This window comes from Mandrillus leucophaeus, unplaced genomic scaffold (genome assembly GCF_000951045.1).
Source record: "Mandrillus leucophaeus isolate KB7577 unplaced genomic scaffold, Mleu.le_1.0 Scaffold368, whole genome shotgun sequence".
NCBI classification, from domain to species: domain Eukaryota; kingdom Metazoa; phylum Chordata; class Mammalia; order Primates; family Cercopithecidae; genus Mandrillus; species Mandrillus leucophaeus.
In genome coordinates this window covers 2,008,208-2,034,091 of record NW_012103898.1, presented here as the reverse complement: position 1 = coordinate 2,034,091, position 25,884 = coordinate 2,008,208, and the positions used below count along the sequence as shown (strand labels likewise).

The window sequence follows — 25,884 nt, the reverse complement described above, 5'->3', positions numbered from 1 at the left end:
CGATCTCCTGACCTCATGATCTGCCCATCTTGGCCTCCCAAAGTGCTGGGATTACAGGCATGAGCCACCGCGCCCCGCCGACACTCTGTTTTTAAAAACACCCGAGCCTCCCCCGTTCACAGTATTCAAAATAGATATAACACCACAGCAGACTAACTACCTACTCTCTCTTTTGACAGAAAGAATCAGTAGTGTAAGTGGAGAATGGAATTTGTAATTTTTTAAAATAAAAATTGTCTTCATTTAAAAAATTCACACTGTTCCTCAGACAGTGGCTTAGGAATTTGTAATTAACAAAAATGTTTGGAAGATATTTTTTCCTTGAGAATGTTTCTAAAGCATGATAGAATATACACCAAAGCTAAATTGAATTTGCTGAAGCCGTATTTTTTTCTGTTTCAAAAAGAGTGTCTAGTGGTCTGGGGATAGCAGCATATGGTAGAGAGCAGACACAATCCATTAACATAGGATTCATAACAACATATTGTGACTGATCTCTATAGCCTCAGAGCATATTGGTTTGTGTTATCGGTTTAATCTAAATACTGTCACCTGTTTCTCAAGATGAGCCAACGGTGGAACATGGTTTAAAACTGTTTTGCCTAACATATCTGTTTCATTGCAATGCATAGAACCAAAGAGGTGGAGGCTGCTTGTTCTTTGACAAGCAGTTTACCTCTTTGGGCTTCAGTTTCATCATTTATGAAAACTGAGGCTTGATTTGATTACATACATGGTTAAGACTATAATAAATAATTTGTGACAGGTAGATATAGGAACTATAAAAATAAAATAAATGCAGAGAGGTAGAAATAAAGCTCAGGATTTGGGGTCAGAAAGCCTGGTTCAAATCCTTGCTTTGCCACTTACCAGCTGCGTGACTTTGGAGAAGATTCTAGATCTCTACATGGCTCATCTGTAATGCTGAAATAATGGCACCAGACTCACAGTGTTGTTATGATGATTAAATTATATGTATAACAAAGGTTATATCAAAAGTTATGGGACAATTGCTCAATAAATGTTTATTATCATCATCCCAAGAAACTGTATAGAACTAGATTTGTTGGCAACTGGCAATTAACTGACAGGAAAAACAAAGCATTCTGATTTGGGAATAAATGTGATTCTTTTAACCCAAATTTCCAGTTAGATCTTTCCAGTGCTAAATCCGGATACAGGCTCTCAGTTCAAGGTCATTGCCACAAAGCCTTGGGTAATTATCTTGAGTAGATTTATTGGACAATTAGCTTGTAAATTCCAGCCACTCCAGAAACTGAAATACATTTCCTCTCTTTGTTAAATGTGAGCATGTAATCCAATATGTTTCAAACCCTTAGTCATAATTTTAAAATTTCCATACTTTAATGTGCACATTGCAGGGTATATAAATAATGTCTCTCTTTAATGACAATAATGTCCTCTTGGCTAGCATGACATGTGCTCACTTTCTCCATGTAAAATTCCTCCACAAAAAGTTAAATAGGTTGGGCTGGAATGAGAGATTTTCTTTTAAAATTTCTCCAGCTCTCAAGTCAAAAAGTCTGTTGTCCCCTCTGCAAATGAAGGAGTGGGGAGGACCTTGAAATTGTTCCCATTGTTTTCTCTGTAGGCTTGGATATGGGCTGTACACGATATGTCCAGTTAATTTTAGAGTGGGTGTAGCTAAGAACTAAGTAAGTGTTCAAAAACAACCAGTGAGCCTCATGTCTCCTTTACATATTGATCTTGTAGAAGGGGAGGAAGGGGGAAGGGAAGGGAATTAATTGAATGAAATGGAATTGTGCTCCAGCTGTGTTGCATGCCTTTTTGAATCCTCAAAATAACCCTGGGAAGGATCCTCTTTTTAATTAGGTGGAAAGACACAGACAGGCTAAGTAAATTATTCATGCTTACACAGCTAAAAAGAAGTCAGTGTGATAACAACCTAGTTGCAACTGAATCCAAACCCAGGTGTGTCTGAATCTTTGAACATTGCATAACCCTGATCACCACAGGGTTGGGAGCGTTATCACAATTTTTAGGGTTGAACAGGAATTGAAGGGGCAAGGATTCCTATTTTTGTGGTTTCTAAGTAATCTATTAAATAAAAACGTATATGGTAGGGTGCCTTGATAGATAGGTTCCCTGCAAGTGATTAAATTTGTGAACTTTTTTTTTTCTATTTTTGGTCAAGACCAGTTGCCAGCTTCTTCCAAATAAAATAGCAGTAAATCTCCTTGAAATAGATCTTCCATGTCCTGAAAAAAGTTACCTGAGTGGTATCCCTTAGCTAAGCAAGTGTAGGGAGAGTATGTTTCATTTGTTCTGCTGTTTTGAGAGCCTTAAGCATCTTATATGGGAAGTGGTTCTCTGTGAGAAAGGGGATTGGTGTGGAGCCACAGATGCTGGGACAAGTCCTAGCCCTGCTCTTCTGAGGACAGTTTGTGCTCTGAGAACTGACAATAGTATGTGGGACCTCAGGGAGCTGGTAACATTTGGCGTACAGGCAGTGATGTATTTACTGGCAAACCGATTCTCCAAAACAAAACAAAACAAAACAAAACAAAACAAAACAAAAACAACTAAAAGCTTTTGTTCTCTCCTCACCATGGCTGATCTAAAGCTACCAACATGACATAAATGAGTGGGAAGAGACACTTGCATTCTGAATCTCCCCCGGAACCACAGGCTCCCAGTGGTGGAAATCTATTAGGGTGTGAGGACTTCTGCGCTGAATGTTCCACTAGGGAAAAGGCTTCCTGGAATGAGAGAGCGCTCAGCTTCTCTGCTATGCCCCAGATCTGATTTTCAAAATCAGCATAGCTAGTGTAGCTAGCATCCACCTCTGCTGTGGAGACACAATTGTCAGTCTCTGCATCTCTGAGCAACAGACATAATGCCACTTCAGCATCCTAGGGAGATTCCACTGCAGCCTGAATCTTTACTGCCTCTCCTCCGTGGGACAACTAACTAAATGTCCCATTCTCTCCACCTGAGGGGTAGGGACCAATGTTTGAGGTGAGAGCACTTTCTGGGAGAACACTTTCCTTGGCCTATTTAGCTGGAGGTCCCCTTCATTGAACTTAATGCTGGTGTGGGCTGCCAACCCTGGAAACCCACTGCCAATGAGGATGATGACTGAGCTGGGCATTTAGTCCAGGCTTAGCATTTCCTATAAGAGCCCTGAAGCTAGTTTCTGTTCAGGAGCTGGAGCAATGAGTCAGGAGGAGGCCAAATGAACTCCTACCCCTCAAACATGCACAGCGATTTCTGGATGCATTGTGGGGAATGGGGCTGCAATCCGCTGAAGGAAAAGATAGGATTTTGTCCCCCAAGAAAAGTGATTACAAGATGCCCAGCAAAGATAAATATATTTGTCCCTGTTTCTACAATAGGAAGTTAACAATCTGACAAGATATCTGAACACAAGCAAATGAAAACAGTCCACCTAACACCCATGCAAATTATAAATTTCCTCCCATAAACAAAATGATGAGAAATAACAGCAAAAATGTATATTTTCTTATTTTTGAACTTTCAAAGTTCTAGTTTGGTCTTTCGATCAAAACAAAGATGTTTATAAAAGGCATTTCCTTTTCTTTCCCCACTATGCTCAATTGACTTGCTCTTCCCCTCATAGGGTACCCTGAGTCATTCAGAGAAGAATTAATAGCACTGAGCTGGTGATGAAGCTCCTGTTGGGACATAAGGCTTCACAAAGAGAAATACTTCCAGCTAAGTCAGAGAGACAGTTGGACATCTTGAGCAAATCTTGAAAGAGGTAGGGAAGAAAGCAAAAGTTGTTGGGTGGTGCTTGTAAGAAAAAGGCTCACACGATGAGGACCAGCTTCTTGTGGATCTCCAGGTCTCTGACCACAGCACTGAATTCCTCAAAGGATATCTTCCCATCGCCATCCTTGTCCAGGATGAGGATGGTTTTGTCGACCAGCTGCTGGAGCTGCCAGTCCGGCAGGTTGTTGCCCACCATCATCTTCAGCACCTGGAAGAGCTCCCCGTTGGAAATGTAGCCATCTTTATCCATGTCGTAAATGCTAAACGCAAACCTCAACTTCTGCTCCTCGTCGCCCTTGACGCTGAACTGAGAGGCCCCCAGGATGAATTCCTTGAAGTCCACTTCTCCATCGTCGTTGGTGTCGAAGACGTCGATCACTCGCCGCACCAACGGGTTGTGGCGCAGCTCCGGCAGGGACATGAACTCCTCCACGCTCAGAGAGCCTGATTTGTCCAAGTCCAACTTCCGAAACCTCCTGCCCAGCCTTTTAATTTCATCATTGTCAAAGTGGGCGCACATCTCCGCCGGGTAACTGGCCTCGTTTCCCATTGTGGACATCTGGCAACGGCCACGGCTCACAGGGTGGGAGGAGGGCGCAGGGGCGGCGGGCTCGGGCGGGGCGCGTGCCCGGACGGTTGGGCCATGGGGTGAGGGTAGAGGGCTCCTGGGGGCCTTGGTAGAGCAGAAGGGCAGGGGAGCGGAGGGAGGGGCGGCAGGTCAGAGAGGGAGCGGAGAGAGGAGGGAAAGAAGAGGGAAAAGGGGGCGGAAGGGGAGGTGGGTGCTGTCTGGGCAGGGGTATAGGGAGGAGAGAATGGAGCCTGGGAGTGCCTGGGAGAGGCAGAGGTGGAAAGCTGGGCTGCCCCTTCTCTTTATCCTTCTCTCAAACTCTTGTACCTTTCCATGATAACCCCAATTCCCCTGGCAATTATTTTATCTACTTAATGTCCCCTCCCCCCTTTTTTTTATCTGAGAAAGTAAGCGCTGAAGGAGAAGGGGTCACATCTGTATTATTCGCTGCAGTATCCCAGAAGCATAGTGCTTCACAGGCAATATGTACTTAGTAAATATATGCCGAATGACTGAACTACAACCAAGGACACTGTATACTTGCTTTACAGACCTAGTGTAAGGACGAAACAAGGTGGCACATCAAGGCATTGATATAGTATGTTTTCCATGATTCCGTGGGAGGGGAAGCCAGGCTTGACATCCTTCTGTAACTTTTTCAGGACATAGGATTCAGAGTGTTTGTAAGACACCAGACCAGAATTTCTCACATGGATCACCTACAGGCACTAACATATTCCGGAGGAATATAAACAATGCTGAATTCAGGACATTTTTCAAGATGACACAGTTCTCAAGAACACAACTTCTGTTACTCTGTTCCCTCGAATCTATCATCTCATGCCCAAGTCACATCTTTGTTGTTGGTGCCTGGCGGCTATTCTGCAGAGTACTTTGGGGGAACGTCTGCAGTCTGCCCAAAGAAACCTTTGTGTGTGTTGAGAGTGACAGTAACCTCTGGATGATCTCACTTTTCTCCTTTTGTTTCAACTAGATTTGTTATTTCTGTTGAAGGCTAATCTCACATGCTCCCTCCTATTCCTTCTTCCTTAGGAGCACATCAATCACTCCAAATGCATAAGAAACAAATGCGGTTCAAGAGCAAACAGTTCAAAGGGACTTGGGGGAAACCTCAGGCCACTAAATCAAACTGAAAGAGGCAAACACTCCTTCACTTTAAAAAATGTTGGCAAGTTCTGTGTTCTATGGTTCAGCCAAAATATCAGTCTAAAGATAGCCATGCTGGAATTAGCAAAACTAAGCCACCGATCACCTCATCATTAGGTCTGGCCATTTTACTTTCCTCTGTAAACAAATGATAATCCATGGATATGTTTTAAAGCTGATTATGGGCATTACACAAATGAAACCCCTTTTCCCAATTAGACTGTGATATTGGAACATGTTTTATTTTACTTATTTGCTTGCTTTTCAGTTATTCAGAGAAATGAGCATGGTACAGTTTGGATATAAACCTATTGAATTTGCAATATTAAGGATACCACCTTAAATTATATTACAAGATGCCTAAAACCAGTGTTAGTCTCTAAATGCTACCAACCACTGTAGCCTGTGTTCTTTCTAAAGCACAAAGACCTTTCTGGACTCTCTGGGGAGATATCCAGGCCCTGCAGGTGTAGTTCTGAAAAAATCAGAAACCTGAGGGGCAAGGACGGAACTGTATCTTTTGGGAATGCAATGGGGCTGGGAGCCTCTAGAATTGTGTTATTGGTCTCATCCCGTGTCTTTGACCACAGTGTAGTCCAGTTTCTTGGCTGCAAGTAAAAGAATCTACCTCTAAGAAGTTTAGCACAAAAGATAATTTGTTGGAAGAATCTCACATAATCTAAAGAAGAGCTGAATGATTCAGTCTTAGGAAGGATGAGGATCCCACTGGGTTTAAGGAAAAATTGGAGCCAACGCCTCAGGACCAGATATGTAATTTGCGATGTCCTTTGTTTGAAAATGATTAAGAGCTTCAAGATGGCCACAGAAGAACATAAACCAAGTACGGGACCTTAAGTGACTGCATGGGCCACATGCCCATGAAGCTGGCCCTGCAAGGAGTTGGGCCCATTGACCTCTCTGTGCCTTTCACCTCTGCTTCTCTTTCCTTTACTCTCTCCTATGATAAAGCAATTCTTCTACATTGCAGAGGACACAACTAGTGACAGATTCCAAGTTAAGACTTTGGGGATTTTATTATCAGAAAAGACGGACTTTTCCCTGTTCTAGTTAGATGCCCACAAATCCCAGGAGTAGGCTCTGAGTGGTTTCATTTGGGTTGGGTTCCCACCTATGAGCCATCAGACATGGTTTATAACATATGGGAGTTTCCATTTGAACCTCACGGGTGGAGCTGGGGCGGGGGAGTGGGGAAGTGGGGGCTGGGTAGGAAGAGCAGGTACCAAAAGAAGCACATGCTCTTCCTTATAAGAACAGGGGTAATGCTGAGCAGACAGAACAACAGATGGGCATTAGACAGGTCCATTCGTGCTGACTCTATAGGAGAGAGGAAGCGTTTTGAACTCCCTTCAGTTTTGCCAACTGAATGGGCCACAGATCTTGCTATAGCTATAGGCCTCCACCAGCTCATTCATTACTGCCAGGTCCATGTTATTATTTGCTAAAATATCCCTTCACCTCTGTGTAGACAGAATCAGTATCTCACTTGCACACTCTTGTGAGTTTTATAAACTGTGGGTTACAACACACTAGTGAGTGATGAAGTTGGTTTAGTGAGTTACAAGCAACATAAAAAAAATAGAATAGCAGATAATTGAAGAGAAAGTATCATCAGTAAGGGGAAGTACTATTACTTAATAAAGTTGTTTATAAAGTTGTAAAAAGTTTACTTCATAAAGTTGTAAAACTAAATATAGTATATGTATATATGATAAAGGAATACCAGATCATTCTGGGTTTGCAATATGACATATTTTCTTGCTTGGATTATGGTAAAAAATAAAGACAGTCTGACATATACTACAGAACACAGTGTTTTGATATCTTATGTTATAGGCTCATGCCATGAGAATAATTCAACAGCAAAAGCATTTTCATACTGGTTTTTCATTCTCTGTGAGATCAGTATGTGGGGATAAAATAGATGAATCTTGAAATAATAATCTATAGCAGCGCTGTCTAATTATATATGTAGTTTAAAATTTTTAGTAACATTAAAAAGCAAAAAAGTGAATTTTAATAATATATTTATATTAACCCAACATATCCAAAGCGTTACCATTTCAACATGTAATCAATATTATCATTTATGAATGAGTTGTTTTACACATTTTTGTACTGTATTTTATTTTTTTGTACATGTCAATTAGAGCTCATAACATTCCCAGTGCTCAGTAACTACATGTGGCCATCATATTGGACAGCACAGATCTAGACAGTTTAATGGAAATGGAAAGATTTGGAAGCTAAAATATTTGATGGTTGAATTATTACCCCAATTGACTGAATTAATTAGGTTAAAAAGAGGTATTATTAGGTATTATTAATTAGGTATTATAAGGTAGAAAGGATTTAAAATGGGACAACATCAAATCTTAACTGTCCACTTAGGAGCAGTAAGACCTTGGACAAGTCGCTTGATATTAGTTTTCCCATATGAAAAATGGGGCTAATAATATATATTTTGTACAGTTTTATGAGTATTAAAGCTAATGTTAGTCAATATAATAAGTCATTATCATTATTGCTATTATTACTAACTTTATTGTTACTTACCTTGCTAGTAGAGATGAAGTCTTAAAGGATACCAGCCTGCCCTGGACACTTAAGTGTACATGTGGCCACTTAACAACACTCCTCATGTATTGGTTACAGTATGCCACAGGCTGCTCACACACTATACCAGCATAAAAGTTGACTCCTCCTGTTCAGAACTCTTTAAGGACTGATTACAGACCTTCCATTGCAGTCTTGAGAAACAAAGTAACCAACATCACTGGCCCATCAGGCACTCTTAAGGATTCCTCACTTACATTCTTCTGAGTAATTCCTTGATAGTCATTTAGAAAGAAGCTTCCAGGGTGAAAACTCTTAGTCAGCTGTATTTCCCTATGTGAGTGTGTGGTTAGGAGGTAGCAAAGGGTAAAGGAGAGAGCGTAGGAGGTAAATAGTTGGTTCCAGCCTCAGCTCTTTACCTCGTTAGCTGTGAGCCTTTGAGTGAAGCTATTGCTGTACCATCCTCAACATACTCAACTGTGAAATGGTGATAATACTTACACCTGCTTTATCTACTGATGTGTTATTGTAAGAATCAGATGAGGTAGTGTATATAGAAATGTTACATAAGAAGGTGAAATCTTGTCACAGGAATATAGAATGGTTACACAGACAGTACTGGGAAGGTGGTAACACTTCACTGAAATAATTCAGGTGTACAAGCAGAACCATTCTACTCCGTGCTGTAGAGGATGTAACATTATGCTAGATCTGGACTTTTAGTCAATGTGAAGTTGAGTTCTTATTGTTCTACGTTTCACAAACTATGTAGTTCAGCATTATTATGGGACACATTTGTTTCAATTTTCTCTGTAAATTATTCTTAGTAATTTCCATAGAAAACACTATTTGTTACTTTTCTGTTCATCACTGTGGATTGATGTGGACTGTAGGGCATTCACTGAAGCAAGTAAATTAAAAGGGTTGACTAACTGTTTTGGGAGAAACCAGGAGGCTTGATGGCTCTTCTATTTCAGTAAGTCATTTTTTTTTCCCTCAAAAGTTTTCAGATAAAGAAATATGAGTAGGTCACATGTAAAAATAACTGACATTGGAAAATCAAACTAACGGAAATGGAAATGAGACTTGAGGTTCACATAAGGTTTCATTTTTTCAAGCCAGTCAGGAGACCAGATCACACAGCTGCTCTAGAACCTATATCCTTGACATTTGGTTGGAAGCTCTCACCTTTCTGTAGCATTGCCAGTCACCATATTTAATATCTAAGTGTACTGACATTAGCCACAGTGTAGACTGTAGAACCACATAGCCTGAGTTTAAACTGTTCCTGAGCATCAGGTTTGTCATCTGTTTGGTTTTCTTTTGTAATACTGAGATGGTGCTTAATGAGTTTTTGGCATGTATGGTTTTAAATCAAAGTTTTGCTATTTAACAACTTTGTGACCTTGGGCAGAGTTAACTTATCTGAATCTTTTCACTCATCTGTAAAACAAGGATGATGATTACTAACTCAGAGTATCACTTTCAGGATTAAATGAGATAGATTATAAGAAGAAGTAGGCTCAATGCCTATCACATAGTAGGCACAGGAATGGTAGAGATTATAATTATTGCCTACTTTAGGCTTGCCTAAAAACTCAAATAGACTGTATGCATACATACACAGAGATATACTCAGCTATTTATTCGTTTTCTCAGCAAATAATTATTGAGGATCTACTCTGCGAGAAGAATATAATACTGACCTAACGTGGATGCTTTTCCTGTTGTCCCTGTTCTCCTGGAGCTTACAGTTTTGGTGGGAAGATGGACAGTAACCAAATTATCATATCCATAGATGTAAAGGAGCACCTGCCTTGAGTATTACAGATGAGAAGTACATGGTGCTAGGAGAGTTTCGACAACAGCAAACTTTTATTGGGGAAATGATGATTGATCTACAGTCTCAAGAAACAGAAGTTAACTAGATGTTCTGGGAAGGAATGAGTGTTCCAAGTAGAAGAAACTCCATGTGTAAGAGGAATAAAACAAGTAGGAGGAACTGAAAGAATGCCAGTGTGACTGGAGTAGGGAGGCCAAGGGAGAGCATGGTATTGGATGAAGTGATAAGATGGTTTGACCATTCCCCATACACTGAAGAAAAGACAACATTTACTCAATTATTCTTCATAGGGCATCGTTTATTCAATCATGTTTTAACATGTAAAGCATTGGGACATTCAGAGATGGTCTTTGCTCAGAAAACTTGCTGATCACTGAGTGAATTGAGGCATTAAAGAGTTATAATTAACAACACAAGATGGACAACAAAACATGTCAGCAGAGAGGTAAGGGAAAAGAACTACAAGAACTCAGAGAATTGAGAAATTACTTCTTTCTGGGAACAATACAGGAAGACTTTTTTTCTTTTTTCATGAAGTATTTGATCCTGAGAGAGACAAAGGGAACAAGTACCATAATCACAGAAGTGGGAAAGAGTGCAGTTGTAGATATTAGCAAGTTGCTTATAATGGCTGAAGTACTTGAGCGAAGTAGCAGAAGATGAGCTAGACAGAACCAGATGAAGCAGGGTTTTGAATGTTTGGCTAAGACATTCAGTTTCTATCCAGTAGGGAAAGCAGAAGTTTTATCAAAAGAACAACTTAATCAGAATTATATTTTGCAGAGATTAATCTGGCATTGTGGGTAGATTGAACGGGACAAGAGACCAGTATTTGGGAGAGCAGCTAGGAAACAATGACAACTACAAATTCTTGTCTAGAAGAGCCTGAGCTGGGATGAAAGAGGCACTAGAAGTAAAATGTGGAGGGTATTAATTATTTTGCAAGAGCTGTTGTAATGAAGCAGCACAAACGGGGTGGCTTAAACAACAGAAATTTATTGTCCCCTAGTTCTGGAGGCTAGAAGTCTGAAATCAAGGAGTTGGCAGGGTCATGCTCCCTTTGAAACCTATAGAGCAACCCTTTCTTGCCTCTTCCTAGCTCCTGGTGGTTTGTGGTCATCTTTGGCCTTCCTGACTTGCAGATGCATAAATCCAGTCTCTGCCTTCGTCATCACATGGTGCTCTCCCTGAGTGTCTCTGTCTTCGTAGATGGCTTCTTATAAGGATACCAGTCATACTGGATTCGGGCTTCACTCTTGCTGCAATATGACTGAATCTCAGCTCAACCAATCCTGTCTGCAATGACCCTATTTCCAAACCAGAACACATTCTGAGGTATTGAGAATTAGGACCTCAGAACCTCAATATCTTTTTTTAGGGGACACAGTTCAACCCATAACACTAGACTGAAGTCTTATTGTATAGAAGGACAGAGGGAAGGAGCTCAGAAGAGGCCCCACATGAGTATGCATTGGCTTCCCTGGCCAGCAAGCCCTAAGCTTTCATGTTGCAGGAAGCCACCTATATTGCATAAGAAGAGGGGCATCTCTATAAAGGCTCCAGGACTCTCCCATGATGTTGCCTTCTCATCCAACATGTCCTGAAATTCTACCAACTCCCACAGCCGCATGGGGAGGAACTGTCCTCAGATACGCTGGAGGAAGTGTCAGGGCAATTTCTCACATTTTTAGACTTGGTTTTTGCCTTATGTGAGAAAGAAAAAAGGTGGTTTTTCCAGTATTTTGTAATAACTTGCATCAGGAGCCACTAGATGGCAATCTTCACACATTTCCATGCTTTCTCCAAGCCGGAATCCTCAGAGCCCAGAAACAACTCCTCTCTGCACAGGGAATAGAGGTGAGGGAGGAGTCCCATTTCCTGTGATCCCCCACAGACTTTAGTGCATGGAAGTCTAAAAAAATGGAAGGAAGACTGTCTCTCACAATAGTCCTAATCAGTTTGAGCACTGTTCATACCTTTTAGTTGCATAGTAAATAGCATTTCATCAATATTCATGAGTTCGCTGAATTTAACCAGGGAAAAGCAAGATCTCTTAACAGTATGTGGTCTTGGGTATAATTTATGCCCAAGAATCTCTGGTATATAAAAAAGGGGACTCATTCCAAGAGATCTGTTTACTTGGTCATTAGCAAGGGTGAAGGAGACATTTGCTGAAATTAGTTTTCCTTCTCTCAAAATCCAAACTTCTGTCATTTACAGTAGCCAGAGAGCAACAGAGAAGCAGCCCTAATGTTGTGATGATATGGAGGGAGGGGAAAACAAGATTAGAGAATTGTAGGTCTGGGAGCCTAATTTTGCAATACCATTGACTACATGCGAAGACCAAGTTACCACTGTTTCTGTAAAGATCTGTTTTAAGTGCCGCCTAATGGTTTGTATAAAGCATCTTCATATTTTCCCACTCATACTTAGACACTGAGCTGGAAGAAAGAAAGAACACAACGCTACAAAAGTTAGTTAAACCAGCACTTTGAAAAGTAGAAAATTCCAGAATCATGCATTTCTCATTTTGCAATAAAAAATTATTTGATTCTGTAACATAACGTAAGCAATAAATAAAAGAGTGTTTATCTTGGAGTTAGAAGATGCTTGTAATGATAAGATGCTTCTGCTTTTTTCGAGATGGGGCCAAGATGGGCCTAGGAGGGTGGGTGTACCAACTGTAATTTCTTGTCTATGCTTATTATTCACCAAATATATATATTTTTTCTGCGTGCATGATTCTGTAATCAGGGAAGGAGGAGGGCACATTTGTCAAGCCAGATGTTTTCCATAAACTATCTCATTAAATGTATTTCACACTTTCAGGCAGGCCCTATTATTATTCCCAGGTTTGGAGGAAGATCTGAAGTTTTGGAAGTTGCACAGCTTGCATAGACACACAGTGGTGGAGCTGGGAGTCAAATCCTGGTATGTTGCTTCCAGAGCTGAAATTCTTCTGTATTCTAGACTGCCTTCCATATAAGACTGGAAAAGATGTCCCTGCCTTTGAGGAGGTAATAGGGAAGCTACAAGGCCGAGCGCAGGAAAAGTAAAGGCCCATAATTTACTTGTGGGTCCACCTGTGACTGCATAACAAGTGGGCCAAAGAAAGCAGCCACCTGTAATTTTAGAATTCCTGGGGAAGGGGCACTATTAAGAGGGCATACAATTCTGTCAATCCAGTATGATTGGGTGCAGTATCTTTGAAGGGCAAGGCCAAATTGCATTGCTTATAATTTCATGCCTCAGTGTTTTACTCTGGTTTTGTCTGGAGGGTTCTCCCGCTACAGGGGTTACCTCCTCCAGGAAGCCTGCTCTGTTTCCTCTAGCTTTTCCATGTGTGAATTATGGCCTTGTTTTGCCACTGCTTACCTTCTATCTTCATCTATTGCTGCCCCTGTGGCGGTGTGGAATTGGGTTTTTTTTCACAAGTCTCTCTTGAGCTCCTATGAGCTCCCTGCCTTTGAGCTCTGTATTCATCTCTGCATTGGCTGCACCCAGCATGGGACACGCTACATGAGAATTAAACACATGTTTGCTAATGGATGGATAGGAGAAAGGAAGAGAAAGAAAGAAAAGGAAGGAAGGGAAGTGGGGAGAAAGAGAAAGAAAGGGAAGGAAGGGAAGGAATGAAGGAAAGGAAGGAAAGGAAAGACAGGAAACAAAAAAGGAAAGGAAGGAAAGGAAAGACAGGAAACAAAAAGGAAAGGAAGAAAAGAAGCAAAAGAAAGAACGAATGGATTTGGAAATTGTTCTTGTAGCCAGACAGATGAAAATGAGGTCTTTCCGAGACTGGCTTCCCTTTCTTCAGGCCCAGTTTTACTCCACGTCATAAAAGAATACACGTACAGCTTTGTGCTTCTTCAGGTTTTCAGAACACACTACCTGGAGAGGTTCCATCTGACCTTACACTTGGCTTAAATATTAAACTTAATTACTTAGGCTACGCTAAGGAAAGCACTCAGCTGTCAAGGTGGCTCTTGATATACACGAGTTTTCAATTTAAAGCAATCTACACTCATTAACTCTCCTTGCCTCCCCATAACTTTCATCAGGTTGAATGGCAGACAGTGACATTTTAAATGGAAAAGAGAAGGGGTAGGAATGAGAAAGGGGCAGGAGAGTGTTGAGATGTGGGCTAGCTGTCAAGAGCAGAAAAGACTGCATTAAAACTCTGCCCTCCCCCACTGCCCTAACTATTCCCTTTGAGTTTTTAATATGAATTAAAGATAAACTGGACAGAAAAAACTGACTGGCATTGAAGCTTCTCAATTTGACTTGTGGGATTCCCTTTGGCTTTCAATGTATAGCTGACTAACCCTTCCCTTTCCCCTTCCAAGAAGTTAACAGAGGGAAGAATGGATCTGCTATGAGAGAACTCCATTTTCTCAATAAATATTAATAGGTAAACACATATTAATATATCATATATACATTTTGGTGGTCCTTGGGAATCAAGTCTGGGTCCCTGGTCGGGGAGGGGGAGCCCAGGCTGGAGGTCGGTCGTCCACTGTCCTCCTCTGTGCCCCAGGATCCATATCTTCTATTAGTTAGGCCAGGAATCCTCTTAAATAACCTTAGTTGAGAATCACAGCGTCTATTTGCTGGCCATGGTACATGGTCCTTTATTTTAAGGCAAAGAAACAAGTTTAGAGAAGTGAAGTGATTTGTCAAAGGTCATGGAACAGGTTCGCAGCAGTGTCAGGACAAATATGATTAACACTATCCATTCAGCACCTACTATGTGTCAGGCACTTTGATGTATGTTATCTCTATTCTTTATACCAAGCCAGAAACATAAAATATCTCAGTTTTGCAGTGTAGGGAAGTCAGGGAGGCTAAGCAATTTGTGTTCATGACATTTTGATGTGGATGTTTTGATACCATGGTTATTTTTACTTTTGCTCCTACATCATGCTCCTTAAAAACAAACCATTTGAACTTCCATTTTTAAAACTACCTCATAACGAGGTTAATAGACATCTTCACTCCATCTATGCCCTATGGATCCATCTTTTGGTGGGTGAAGGTAAAGGCTGGGGGAGAATAGGAAGGGTCAAGAATGGACTGAAGGTCAGTTGGAGGCTGGTGGTGTCAGGAATAGGGTGAGGTAAAAGATGGGGAAAGTTCAGATATGGGGCACTGTTTCCTGCTGTGCGCTTCCCATGATACTAAAATCACTGGAGAGTTTAATGATTTCCTTTTGAACAGTTTCACAATATGCTTCTCCTTTTCCCTATCCCATGTAATCAAGGCCTCTGGGTTCCAAGGTTAGAGCTTTCACTCTAGTATTTGGTTTCTTGCTTAGTATGTATTTGTTTCCCACAGTACTCAATAACAGCGGAGGAGATCCCTGGATTCAGCAAGAAATCTTGTAGCAATCAAGCAAGATATGCATTAAACTGAGGCTCAGAAAGTTTAAGCAGTTTTCTCAAGGACATAGAGCTGCCTCCTCATAGTGACGGGACAGCCAGGGTGGTCTGACTCTCAAGACCAAGGTCATTTAAGTAGACTTGATTGTACTTCTCTCTCCTTCCCAACAAGTGCAAGGCATGGTCTCTCTCCCTGCAGGCTGGATCCCTGTCTGGAGGTGCAGAGGCTGCACACTCTCAGATGGTTGGGTTGCGGCCACTTTTCTGTGGCTGACCCCATCTCACATTCATCTGCCACGAGGGACAGTGCTGGATATTCTTCTGCCCTTCCACATCTACTTTCCACCTTTCTTCATCCTGCTTTGTGCCCTGGGAAGCGGACCTCTCTGCACCATATTGACAGGCTCCCTTGACCTGAGGTAGAAGATGCAAGGGTGGGAGGAGACCAAACTCAGGTATTTATTCCCTGGGTGTCTTCCAGGCAGGTCACTGTGGGACGGCTGTACCCCTGATCAAATGGCCATGGCTCTTAGAAAGCCCTCTGCCATTTCTCCCTGGGTTCTAGAAATGGCTCTCTTAATTCTTCCCTTTGAACCTAGATGTGATCATGGCTCCCTCACTTCACCTGCCCTGGGAGACTGTAGTATCTTCACTGGTTTCCTTAAATCATACTTTTGCAAATAGTTTCTTTAACATTCTCCTTTGATCATTGGAGTGTTCTATCTGCTCCCCACCAAGATCACTGTTTCCTCTTTCTTCCTGACCAGTCCCACCTGGTAAAAAGTGCATTATTCAAACTATTATTTAAAGGAGGCTTGCAAAAAGAAGTTATCATCTGGATATGTTAGTAATCCCTTGAAGAATTTTAGAGGTTGCTAAACTGTGGTCTGCTGCCTTGCTTTCCTGGTTTGCGAATAACCGATGTCAAAACTCTTGCCCTGGAGCTCTTAAATTCACTTGGGGAGTTGAAAAAAGTTAATTTTTTTTTTTTTTTTTGCTGAGTCAAAGGAAAATGAAGGAAATTTACACCCTGCCATATGTTTTCCCTAATGGCATTGATTGACAATGAGTCCACTGTGGGCAGAGGCACAGGTGTGCAGGGAGGACTATGGGGAAACACCTGAGGTCAATTTAAAATTCCTCTTTGAAAATTGCCAGAGTCTGGTCGGCAGAATTGGACCTGCAATTTCCTAAGTGACTCTGGGGAGCAGATAAAGCCCTGAAATTCAGGAAAAAAAAGTGAGTTTATCTTCCAGAGAAACTGCGGCTAGATAGCTCTGGGGCTGCAAAGAGATGGAAGGTGAATAGGTCAAGCTTCTCACATTGGGCCAAGTATTAATGTGCAACTGCCAGAAATGGGGGAAAAAGGCACCTAGTAATTTTATTACTAGGTCACCATGTAATTTGTTATCTAAACTAGAATTTTTTTTCAGAGCGAAAGACGGTGTTTAATTGCTCTATAGCAACAGACTTACGCAGGAACTGTAACTGGCAAAATGGTATGTAAGGTAAAAAGTAAACCGAAGAATGGAATCCTCAGGGGTCAGGGGCACCTGTTGGGAGGGGAACCAGCCAGAGTATATACCTGGTTCTTCTGCACTGTGCCCTGCACTCCTCCCCCTGGGCAGGGGGAAGGAGGAGGGCCATGTGTATGAGACCATCATTTTATTTACTCCACGCAACAGTCACTGATGAGATGAAGAAGCTAAAGCAGAGTTGGATTAAGGCACTCGCCAAAAGTAAGTTGGTGGTTGAAGTAGGCTTCAAGGATAGCTTGTCTGATTTCAAAGTTAATCCTGGTTCTCCACACTAACAGAGCCCGGCAGTGTATGACATTTGAGGCAAAAGGGATGACAAGCGAAACATTAATAAGTATGCTTTCTTCTTCTGACCTTTTCTGGGAGAAAGTTAAGAAAAAAATCGCAGTTGGAGACTTAGTGTATTGAGCAATGGGAAATCCAGCAGGCAGAGGGTCTTTGTGCAGAGGAGACCAAACTCAGTCAGTGAACTGAAGACTGGTTTCATTTAATTACGTTCTATCTTTAGGTTCTGTGAGGAAAATCCTGAAATTCTGTCTTAGGTTGTTCAAAACAAAAATGTCACACAAGAATACGCATTGCTGTTTAAATGTACCCAGGTAAGCATTATTACAAAAAAGTTTCCTATTCCATAGACCAGCATACGCCATACAGCAGACCAGCATCCCTGAGGAAGAAGAGCTCTGTGTGTGTGTGGCCCTCCTATCTCTACACAAACTGATGTTACCAGAACTCTGTTATTTCTGTCCCTGAAGGTAAGGACACAACTTTCCTCCATTCTTCTCATTCCTAGCTCTCTTTCAAATTTAGCTAACCTGGAATGTGGGCCCAACATTGCCTTGACAAGCACAAGTTGATCCTGATATTAGCCTCTTATTCAATGCTTCCAGCTGACTACATCTAGAATTTCCCATCTGCCATTCCCCTGAATCTGGCCTGTGAAAAACTGCAATGGAAAACATTTTGCTGTACTTTAGATGCATCATCTCAACAGTTTATGGCTTTCACTGATACTTGTTTTTCAAAACATCTTTTTTTTTTGGTCTACACTTAATTTGATTTTGTTTGAAATTGCTGATAAATCCATATAGCCCTGTAACACATATGAGGTGAAACCTCATAATCCTTAAGAACATGGGTAACTTTGTGGTTATCATATTTAGGAATATGCCCAATATTTGAAGAGCACTATTGAATTTCATTTTTGCCACAATCCTATAAAGTATATACGACTATCTCCCCAGTTTGTAGAAGCTGAGTCTCAGAATGCTTAAATAACATGTCCTGGTATCACAGTTGGTAGGCCTGGGATTCAAATCTAGAATTGCCTTCAAAGCCCATGTTTCTAACCATTATACTATACTGTATAGAATACTGAATATTCATATTTTAGGACAATATTAAGGGAAGCCAGAATCACTGTATCAAAGCTGGGAGGACTTGCTTTGCAGATGATTAAATCAAAATACCTCATTGTGCAGATGGCTGGTGGTAGGTGGGATGAGAGAAGAAGCAGCTTTCAAAGTCTACAGAGTGAGAGTAGAAGTGGTTGGATGCTTATTCAACATCTATGCTTCTGTCTCCTCCTTCCTAAGGGAATCCTGCTTTTGTTTAGGCCTTCACACTTCTCAATGTGACCCTGTGTTTCAAGGGAGGCTGTGCAATCTCCAGCGCTAGGGGATGAGTCATGACTGGCCTAATCCATCATGGTGAACCCATTCCCTTACCAATGATAGGCTTAGACATAGGCAGAAGATATAATTTTGGCCAATGAAATATGAGGAAATCTAATGGAGGGTTTCTGGGAATATTTCTTCACTTTAAAAAGAGCCATAGACACCTGAAGATATCCTAATGTAGGGAGAGGAAGAATTAGTACTTCTATTATTTACTATTGACCATTCTGAGCTTCCATAAATGACTTCTTATTCTTAGAACAAAATGGGATGGCAGGTTTTATCATAACCATTCATAGATGAGAAGACTCAGACTTGAGAGTAGTTAAGTAATTCAGCTGTTAATTGGTAGAGATGGGATTCAAATCCAGAAATGTATGGCTTCAAATGTATCTTGTTTTAGGTTAGTTACTTTTCCTTTGGCATAAATTTGACATAGGTTTATGTTAATAATTGTGTTGGTAAGTCTCCGATAGTGTGTTCCCTTCTGTGTGTCCAGGTAGAGTTAGGTTCTGAGTCTGCAGAGCTGTGTGTCCTTAGGTCTTCCTCCACCTGGGAATCATATGGTCCCTCCAGCTGAAGTCTTGGTCAGATGATCCTCTGAAATGACAATAGCCTAGAGGCTTGCATGTGATCAGGGAGGTTAAAATCATTCAGGAATGCTGGCTTTGGGGACAGGATTGGGAGGCTCCTTTTCTCTTAATACTTTGCTCTCAAATTTTTTAAATTAAAAATCTGTTTTGTAAAGATAGAGTCTCACTGCATTGCCCCGTCTGGTCTTGAATTCCTGGGCTCAAATGAGCTGCCTGCCTTGGCCTCCCAAAGTGCTGGAATTACCGGCATGAGCCACTGCACCCAGCCTTGTCTTGCTGTCAATTCTGAATCACTTGAAGATGTTGACTTGAGTCAGCTATGGTCACAACAAATGATAGAAAACACCAAGTAATTGTTACTTGGCACAGGTTAGGCAACTGGTTTGTTTCCTTCCTTGGTTGACTTAACTCAATTGACTGGTATAGGCCCAAGTTCATTTCTTTTAGGACAAGCCAGGGAAATCTCTCCAAATAAAGATAAAAATGTCTACTTTACAGGGTTGTAGAGAGAACCAAGTTAATGTTCCTTATATAGTTTCTATCACATGGTAGGAAACAGAATGTGCTAGCTCCCTAAGTCCCCATTTTCCGCTTGCTTCCTTCAAACGTTTGATCAATACAAAAGTTATCCAGAGGAGAAATGTTTTTGTTTCTTGCAATCACTGCTAACTCTGTTACTCAATGTAATTTTTCAAAAAGAATTATTTTAGAATCTAGCACTAAAGATAGGTTAACTTCTTCTTCTTCCAATTAAAAAAATGTCCAACCCATCTTATATTCCTTTTTGTCATGGCTTCCAGGATAATCAGAAGTAAACTTAATTACCAAGGGCATTGACCAGCTTGCATCTATCTATCTATCTATCTATCTATCTATCTATCTATCTATCTACCAATCAATCATCTATCTATCTACATTTTTATCCTTATCATCTAGATGTCTATCATCTATCTGTATTAGTTCCCTAGGGCTGATGTAACAAATTACCACAAACTTGGTGACTTAAAACAACCGAAATTTTGCCAGGTGTGGTGGCTCATGCTTGTAATCTCAGCACTTTAGGAGGCCGACGCGGGCGGATCATGAGGTCAGGAGATCAACACCATCCTGGCTAACACGGTGAAACCCCATCTCTACTGAAAATACAAAAAATTAGCTGGGCGTGGTGGCGGTTGCCTGTAGTCCCAGCTACTCAGGAGGATGAGGCAGGAGAATGGCATGAACCTGGGAGGTGGAGCTGGCAGTGAGCTGAGATGGCGTCACTGCCCTCCAGCCTGCGTGACAAAGCAAGACTCCATCTCAAAAAACAAAACAAAACAAAACAAAAACAAAACAAGAACAACAAAAAACCGCACAAAAAAACCCAGAAATTTATTCCCTCACAGTTTAGGAGGCCAAAAGTCTGAAATCAAGGTGTCAGCAGGGTTAGTTGCCTCTGGAAGCTCTGAGGGACATGTTTTATGCTTCTTTCCTAGCTTCTGAGGGTTGCTGGCAATTTTTAGCATTTCCTTGGCTTGTAGCTGCACATTCCAGTGTCTACCTTTGTTGTCACATGGACTTTTTCCCTGTGTATCTCTCCACAGGGTTTCCTTATAAGGATATCCATAATTGAGTTTAGGACCCACTTGAATACAGTATGGCCTCATTTTAACTTCATTAACTACCTTTTCAAAGACCTTATTTCCAAATAAGGTCACATTCTGAAGTTCTAGGTAGACACTAATTTTGGGGGGACACTATTTGTCCCCCCAAATAGTACACTACAAATTTCACTCCCAATGTATGCTTTTACTTTCTGCTCCCTAACATTTTCTCAGGTACGCTGTCCAATTTCTCTGATTCTTTATTCCACAATCACTGGGTACTACTATATATGAGACACTGACAATACAATTGCAAACAAAATCTTTGCCACTCACCAAGCTCTTACAGTTTAATGAAGGGATACACTAAAACAAAAACTCAGTTAAGTATTTGTTTAGAAATAGTATAATTTATAAATTACGACAAGTGTTATGAAATAATGTGAGATATATGAGATTATAAAGGGAGATATGATTCATATTGGTCTGGGATTATCAGAGACTGAAGAAGGGAGATTTCAGCTGGGAGTTAATAATGTAAAGGATTTAGCTGAGCAAGTGTCAGAGGATAGAGTATTTGAGGAAGAGGAGGCAACAGCCTGGGCAGGGAAGCCAGGAGGAAAGTGGCGTGGGATGAGGCTGGGAGGTGGGCAGGGCCAGGTCCCACAGGGCATTGTGGGCCGTGCCAATGTTTCAGATTTTTGTTCCATTAACATGGGAGGCCACTGCAGGCTTCTGAGCGAAGAATGATCTGCCACATGGAAAAATTTGAGGAGGCAGGAGTGAAAGCAGAGAGCCAGTTAGGAGACTTTTATAGTGGTCCAGGTGAAGCATGATGGCTTGGACTCAAGTGACAACAGTGGAGATGACAATAAATGGGCATATTTGAGGCATATTTTATAGAAGGAAAAGACATGACTTGTTGATGAATGTGGAAGATGAGATGTGGGAGGCATTAAGGATCCCTGCCAGTTTCCAGAATGAGTAACTAGATGGCCAGAGGTGCCATTACCAAGATGTGAGGCACAGGGGGAAAAATAGATTTAGGAGGGACCATCAAGGGTTCAGCTTTTGACAAGTTAAATTTGAGATGCCTGGAGGATATTCAAGTGGAGATGTCAAATAGGAAGGTGGATATATGGTCTGGAGCTCACAATAAGGGTCTGTGTTGAAATACAAATTCGAGAGTTCTTGGCAGAGACTACTTGAAGCCATTATTATTCGCTTTAGGTGTTTTTTGTTTTGTTTTTAATTGTCAGGCTGACCTTGTTCAGGTATATTTGGCTCCTCTTTTAAATATCTGAGCCTGTGGCTCTGGTTATACCTTCCAGTCTCCAATTTTAATCATCCAATTTCTGCCTTATTTTATAGGTTTCTCTCTAATTACCTTGTAAAGTCAGAGTACTGCAATAGAAAGAAACAGATTCTGATTATTTGTGTGCCTTGGGGAAACCACTGAGTATCTCTGGGTACTCTTTTCCTAACTATAAAAGAAGAGAATTGATTGTTTTCAGTTTTAAAAATCTATGGCTCTATAATCTACATCCACGAAGGCTTTATCTTTAGGTAGTAACCATTGGTAATTTAGCAATGTTTTGATTAGATTTTGCAGGATATTTTGAAGTACACATCATGTCCATCAATTAACGATTAAATCAAACAGTGTTCATGTCAGTCTCAGATACTATTGCTGTAATTCAGAACAGCATTTCTTCTGTACTTGTGGATATAGGTCATGGGGAAAAGTAGAAATTTAGATATTTACTCATCAAAATAGCATCGCATTTAAATCTAAGACAAACATGCTTCCCTGTAAATTCCTTTAGGAATGGACGCTTTTTGGGCAAAGTGAAAAGTAATCCAAATATTACGTAAGAGTCTAGTAAATGCAATAACCTAGATGATGAGGCACAAGTAATAGCATTTCCTTATGTTCTCTGAGGTACAGCTATACAACGTGTCACCATTTTCAGCCATCTTTCCATACCTCCGTGACAGCAAAACTTCTCTTGCCACAGGGAACCACCTTGTACCACTTGTCATGGAGCACATCCATAAACCCATGTGACTTGTATTGACTGATTAGCTCGGATATGTTGGAGGTCAATGGAGAGTTGGGTGGGAGGCCAATGCCGTATCCTAGGAGAAAATACAATCTCAGATGAATTTTTTACACCCTTCCTGAGAGATTGCCACCACAGTACATACTTGTGTGATATTGCCATCAGACCTAAAAAAAGGGCGTGATGAGTTTTCATCAACTTTCTTTCAAAGCACTCAAGGACATTCCTAGTAATGATTACCCTTGAATCAGCTGCATCTCTGAGTAGATGAATTGAGTTGGAAAAGGAGAGGAATGGGCTGTGCACAGTGTGTTAGTGAAACATTTTAAGATCTTCTGCCTTTCCCTTTAAGACATTCCTTAGAGGTAATCTTTGGGGTCTTTATCAGGGCTTAGATTCCCTATCTACTTCTTCCAGAACCCCTCCTCTGAACGTTAAATACACAAAATTGGATTAATCTTAGTCTGTGGTTGGTGACATTCTCTTATCAGTGTTAATGCATGACCCTCTCTTACTTTTTAAAATTTATTTTTAATTTTCGAATAATATAATAAGACCATGTAAATAAACAATACAGTATGAGAACTAAAACATTAACAGGAACTTATAAAAACCATCTTAAATTGTCCATAGATAAATAAATAAATACATAAGAGATAATACTAAGTGTTAGAGAAGATGAGGATTAATAAGATTATTTATATATTGCTTGCTGTAATATAAACTGAAAATTTCCACAACCATTTTGGAAAGCAGTTTGGTATTACTTTGTATGGTTGAACATTTACATATTTTAAGAACAGCAGTTCTGCTCCTGAGTCCATTCCCAAAGATCTCCACCACAAGCATACCAGAAGATACGTACAAAACTGTTCTTAGAGGAACTGTTTGTAATAGCAAAAACTGGAAGCAACCCAAATGTTCTTTGACAAGAGAATGGGTAATGAAACTGTGGACTATTTGCACAGATGGAATATTACATAATAAAAACTGTATGAACTAGAACTAGAGGCAATAATATGGATGACCCTTAGTAATATGCCATTGAGTGAAAAAGGTCAGTTCCAGAAGATTACTTGCAGCATGAATTCATTGTGTAAATACTAAAACATTCAAAACCAAACAATATAGTTTTAGTAATACCTATATATGCATATGTATATGATAATACTTTTTTTTTTTTTTTCTTTTTTTTTTTTTGAGACAGGGTCTTGCTCTGTTGCTTAGGCTGGAGTACAGTGGTGCCATCATGGCTCACTGCAGGCTTGACCTCCTGGGCTCAAGTGATCCTCCTGGCTCAGCCCCCCAAGTATCTGGAACCACAGGCACACACCACCAGCCTGGCTAATTTTTGTATTTTTTTGTTGAGATAGGGTCTCACTGTATTGTCCAGACTGGTCTTGAACTCCTGGGTTCAACCAGTCCACTCACCTCAGTCTCTCAAAGTGATGGGATTACAGGTGTGAGCCATGTGCCCAGCTTGTCATAATACTTATTATTTTTTTTTAACAAAACCAAGGATGTGATAAGTGAAAGGGTGGTGGTAATGCAGGGCAAGGGAGGCAGGGGAAGGAATGAGGGACAAACATAAAGATGGAGTTAATTTGTTGTCAGAGTTTTATTAGTCAGCTTAGACTCTGTATCCTCACACTGTGTGGCTTTACTTGCTTTCCAAAATGTTACTATACTGTTAACCTCTTTGGTGAGCCATGTGAAAGAAGCTAATTAGCTACATTTTGTTTTGGCTATTGGACAGAATAGTAAAAAAACCCAAAACACTTTTTTTTGCCTTCAACATGATTGAGGGAGAGAGATTAAAAATATAGTTAGTTCCTTTTTTGTGGATAAAGACTAAAAGACTGTCAAGCATCCAAAGATACTTAATAGAAACAAATATCTCCTATAATTATTCTATCTTACAATTCAATTTCAAGAGCACTGATTTTTGTTTCTTTATTAATTCAGATACACAATCTTTTTCTTTAAAAAAAGGCTTGAGATGTGTGTATAACCAATAAAAGAGATGAAATAATGCATAAAAAACTGAGTTTTAATGGACTGTATTTTTTTTTCTGATAATAATATTATTTGTTCCTTAACAATAGGGAGTCAAGAAAATGATGACAATGTCAAAAGCATGATTAGAATTTTCCATTCAAAGAGCTATTTTGAGTGCCTGTTTTATGCCTAGTAATTTTGGTTTGAAAGGCAGGACTGAAAACAAAAGAGTTTGGATGGGTAGCTTTTGATTCTGCTGATGTTATTATTAAATAACATTTAAAAATATAATGGGTAATTTATTAGAAGGAAGTAATCAGTTTTCTTTAGAAACATAATGAATGTTGTTTCCAATTCAACTGCACAAACATTATTCAGGACTTATTTGCACATCAGGCACAATACTAGGCACAAGCATATCATATAATATTCACTGATTCACTGACTCACTCACACATTCGTTTATTCATTCGCTCATTCATTCAGGCAACAAATCTTCCCTGAATAAATAGGCACCATGTTAAGTGGTCAGGACTTAGCGGTGACCAAGGTGGATGTGGTCTCTGCTGTGATGGAATGTACACTCTACAGGGGAGACAGATATTAAACAAGACATAGCATAATTATTATTTCATTACAATTGAGATAGGTGCCATAAGGGAAAACTGGGCCATATAAGAACAAAGTGTAGGAGGACTTGCTACTGTCTGGTAGGAGTGGGTTGATGGTTAGGATAATTAGCCAGGTTTGCCGAATATCAATGTGTTTTTCCTCCCTGGGTCAATAGTTTTCAACAACATCAACAGTGACAACAACCACAACAGCAACAACAACAACAGATTGTGGCACACAGCTCGGTTAAATCATCCTTGGATTCTAATAATAAGTACTAGGACATACTGGGCTCCACTGTGCACCAAGCATTATTCCACATGTATCCCTACATGAACCCACACCAGAATGTGTAGAATGTGTATTACTTGGAGACTTAAGATTGAATAAATAGGCCGGGCATGGTGGCTCATGCCTGTAATCCTAGCACTTTGGGAGGCCGAGGTGGGCAGATCACGAGGTCAGGAGATCGAGACCATCCTGGCTAACATGGTGAAACCCTGTCTCTACTAAAAATACA

The 25,884-nt window shown here is 40.6% G+C and overlaps 2 protein-coding genes across 2 annotated transcripts in view; both read right to left on the bottom strand.

Annotated features, from left to right (window-relative positions):
* The window catches only part of GRIN3A (glutamate receptor, ionotropic, N-methyl-D-aspartate 3A), a 165,039-nt gene that overhangs the window by 20,869 nt on the left and 118,286 nt on the right, over positions 1-25,884 (bottom strand). Inside the window, exon 6 of the mRNA XM_011990036.1 lies at positions 22,679-22,830. Within this exon, the coding sequence (XP_011845426.1) occupies positions 22,679-22,830 (152 nt within the window). The remainder of the gene's footprint in view (positions 1-22,678; positions 22,831-25,884) is intronic.
* PPP3R2 (protein phosphatase 3, regulatory subunit B, beta) lies at positions 1,011-4,447 on the bottom strand. The gene has a single exon (XM_011990035.1). It carries the CDS (start codon positions 4,331-4,333, stop codon positions 3,812-3,814), a length of 522 nt encoding a protein of 173 aa, XP_011845425.1. The 5' UTR covers positions 4,334-4,447; the 3' UTR covers positions 1,011-3,811.

Bases quoted from the DNA above. Each gene is read 5' to 3' on its own strand.
- PPP3R2 (XM_011990035.1), bottom strand. From the start codon at position 4,333: ATGTCCACAATGGGAAACGAGGCCAGTTACCCGGCGGAGATGTGCGCC.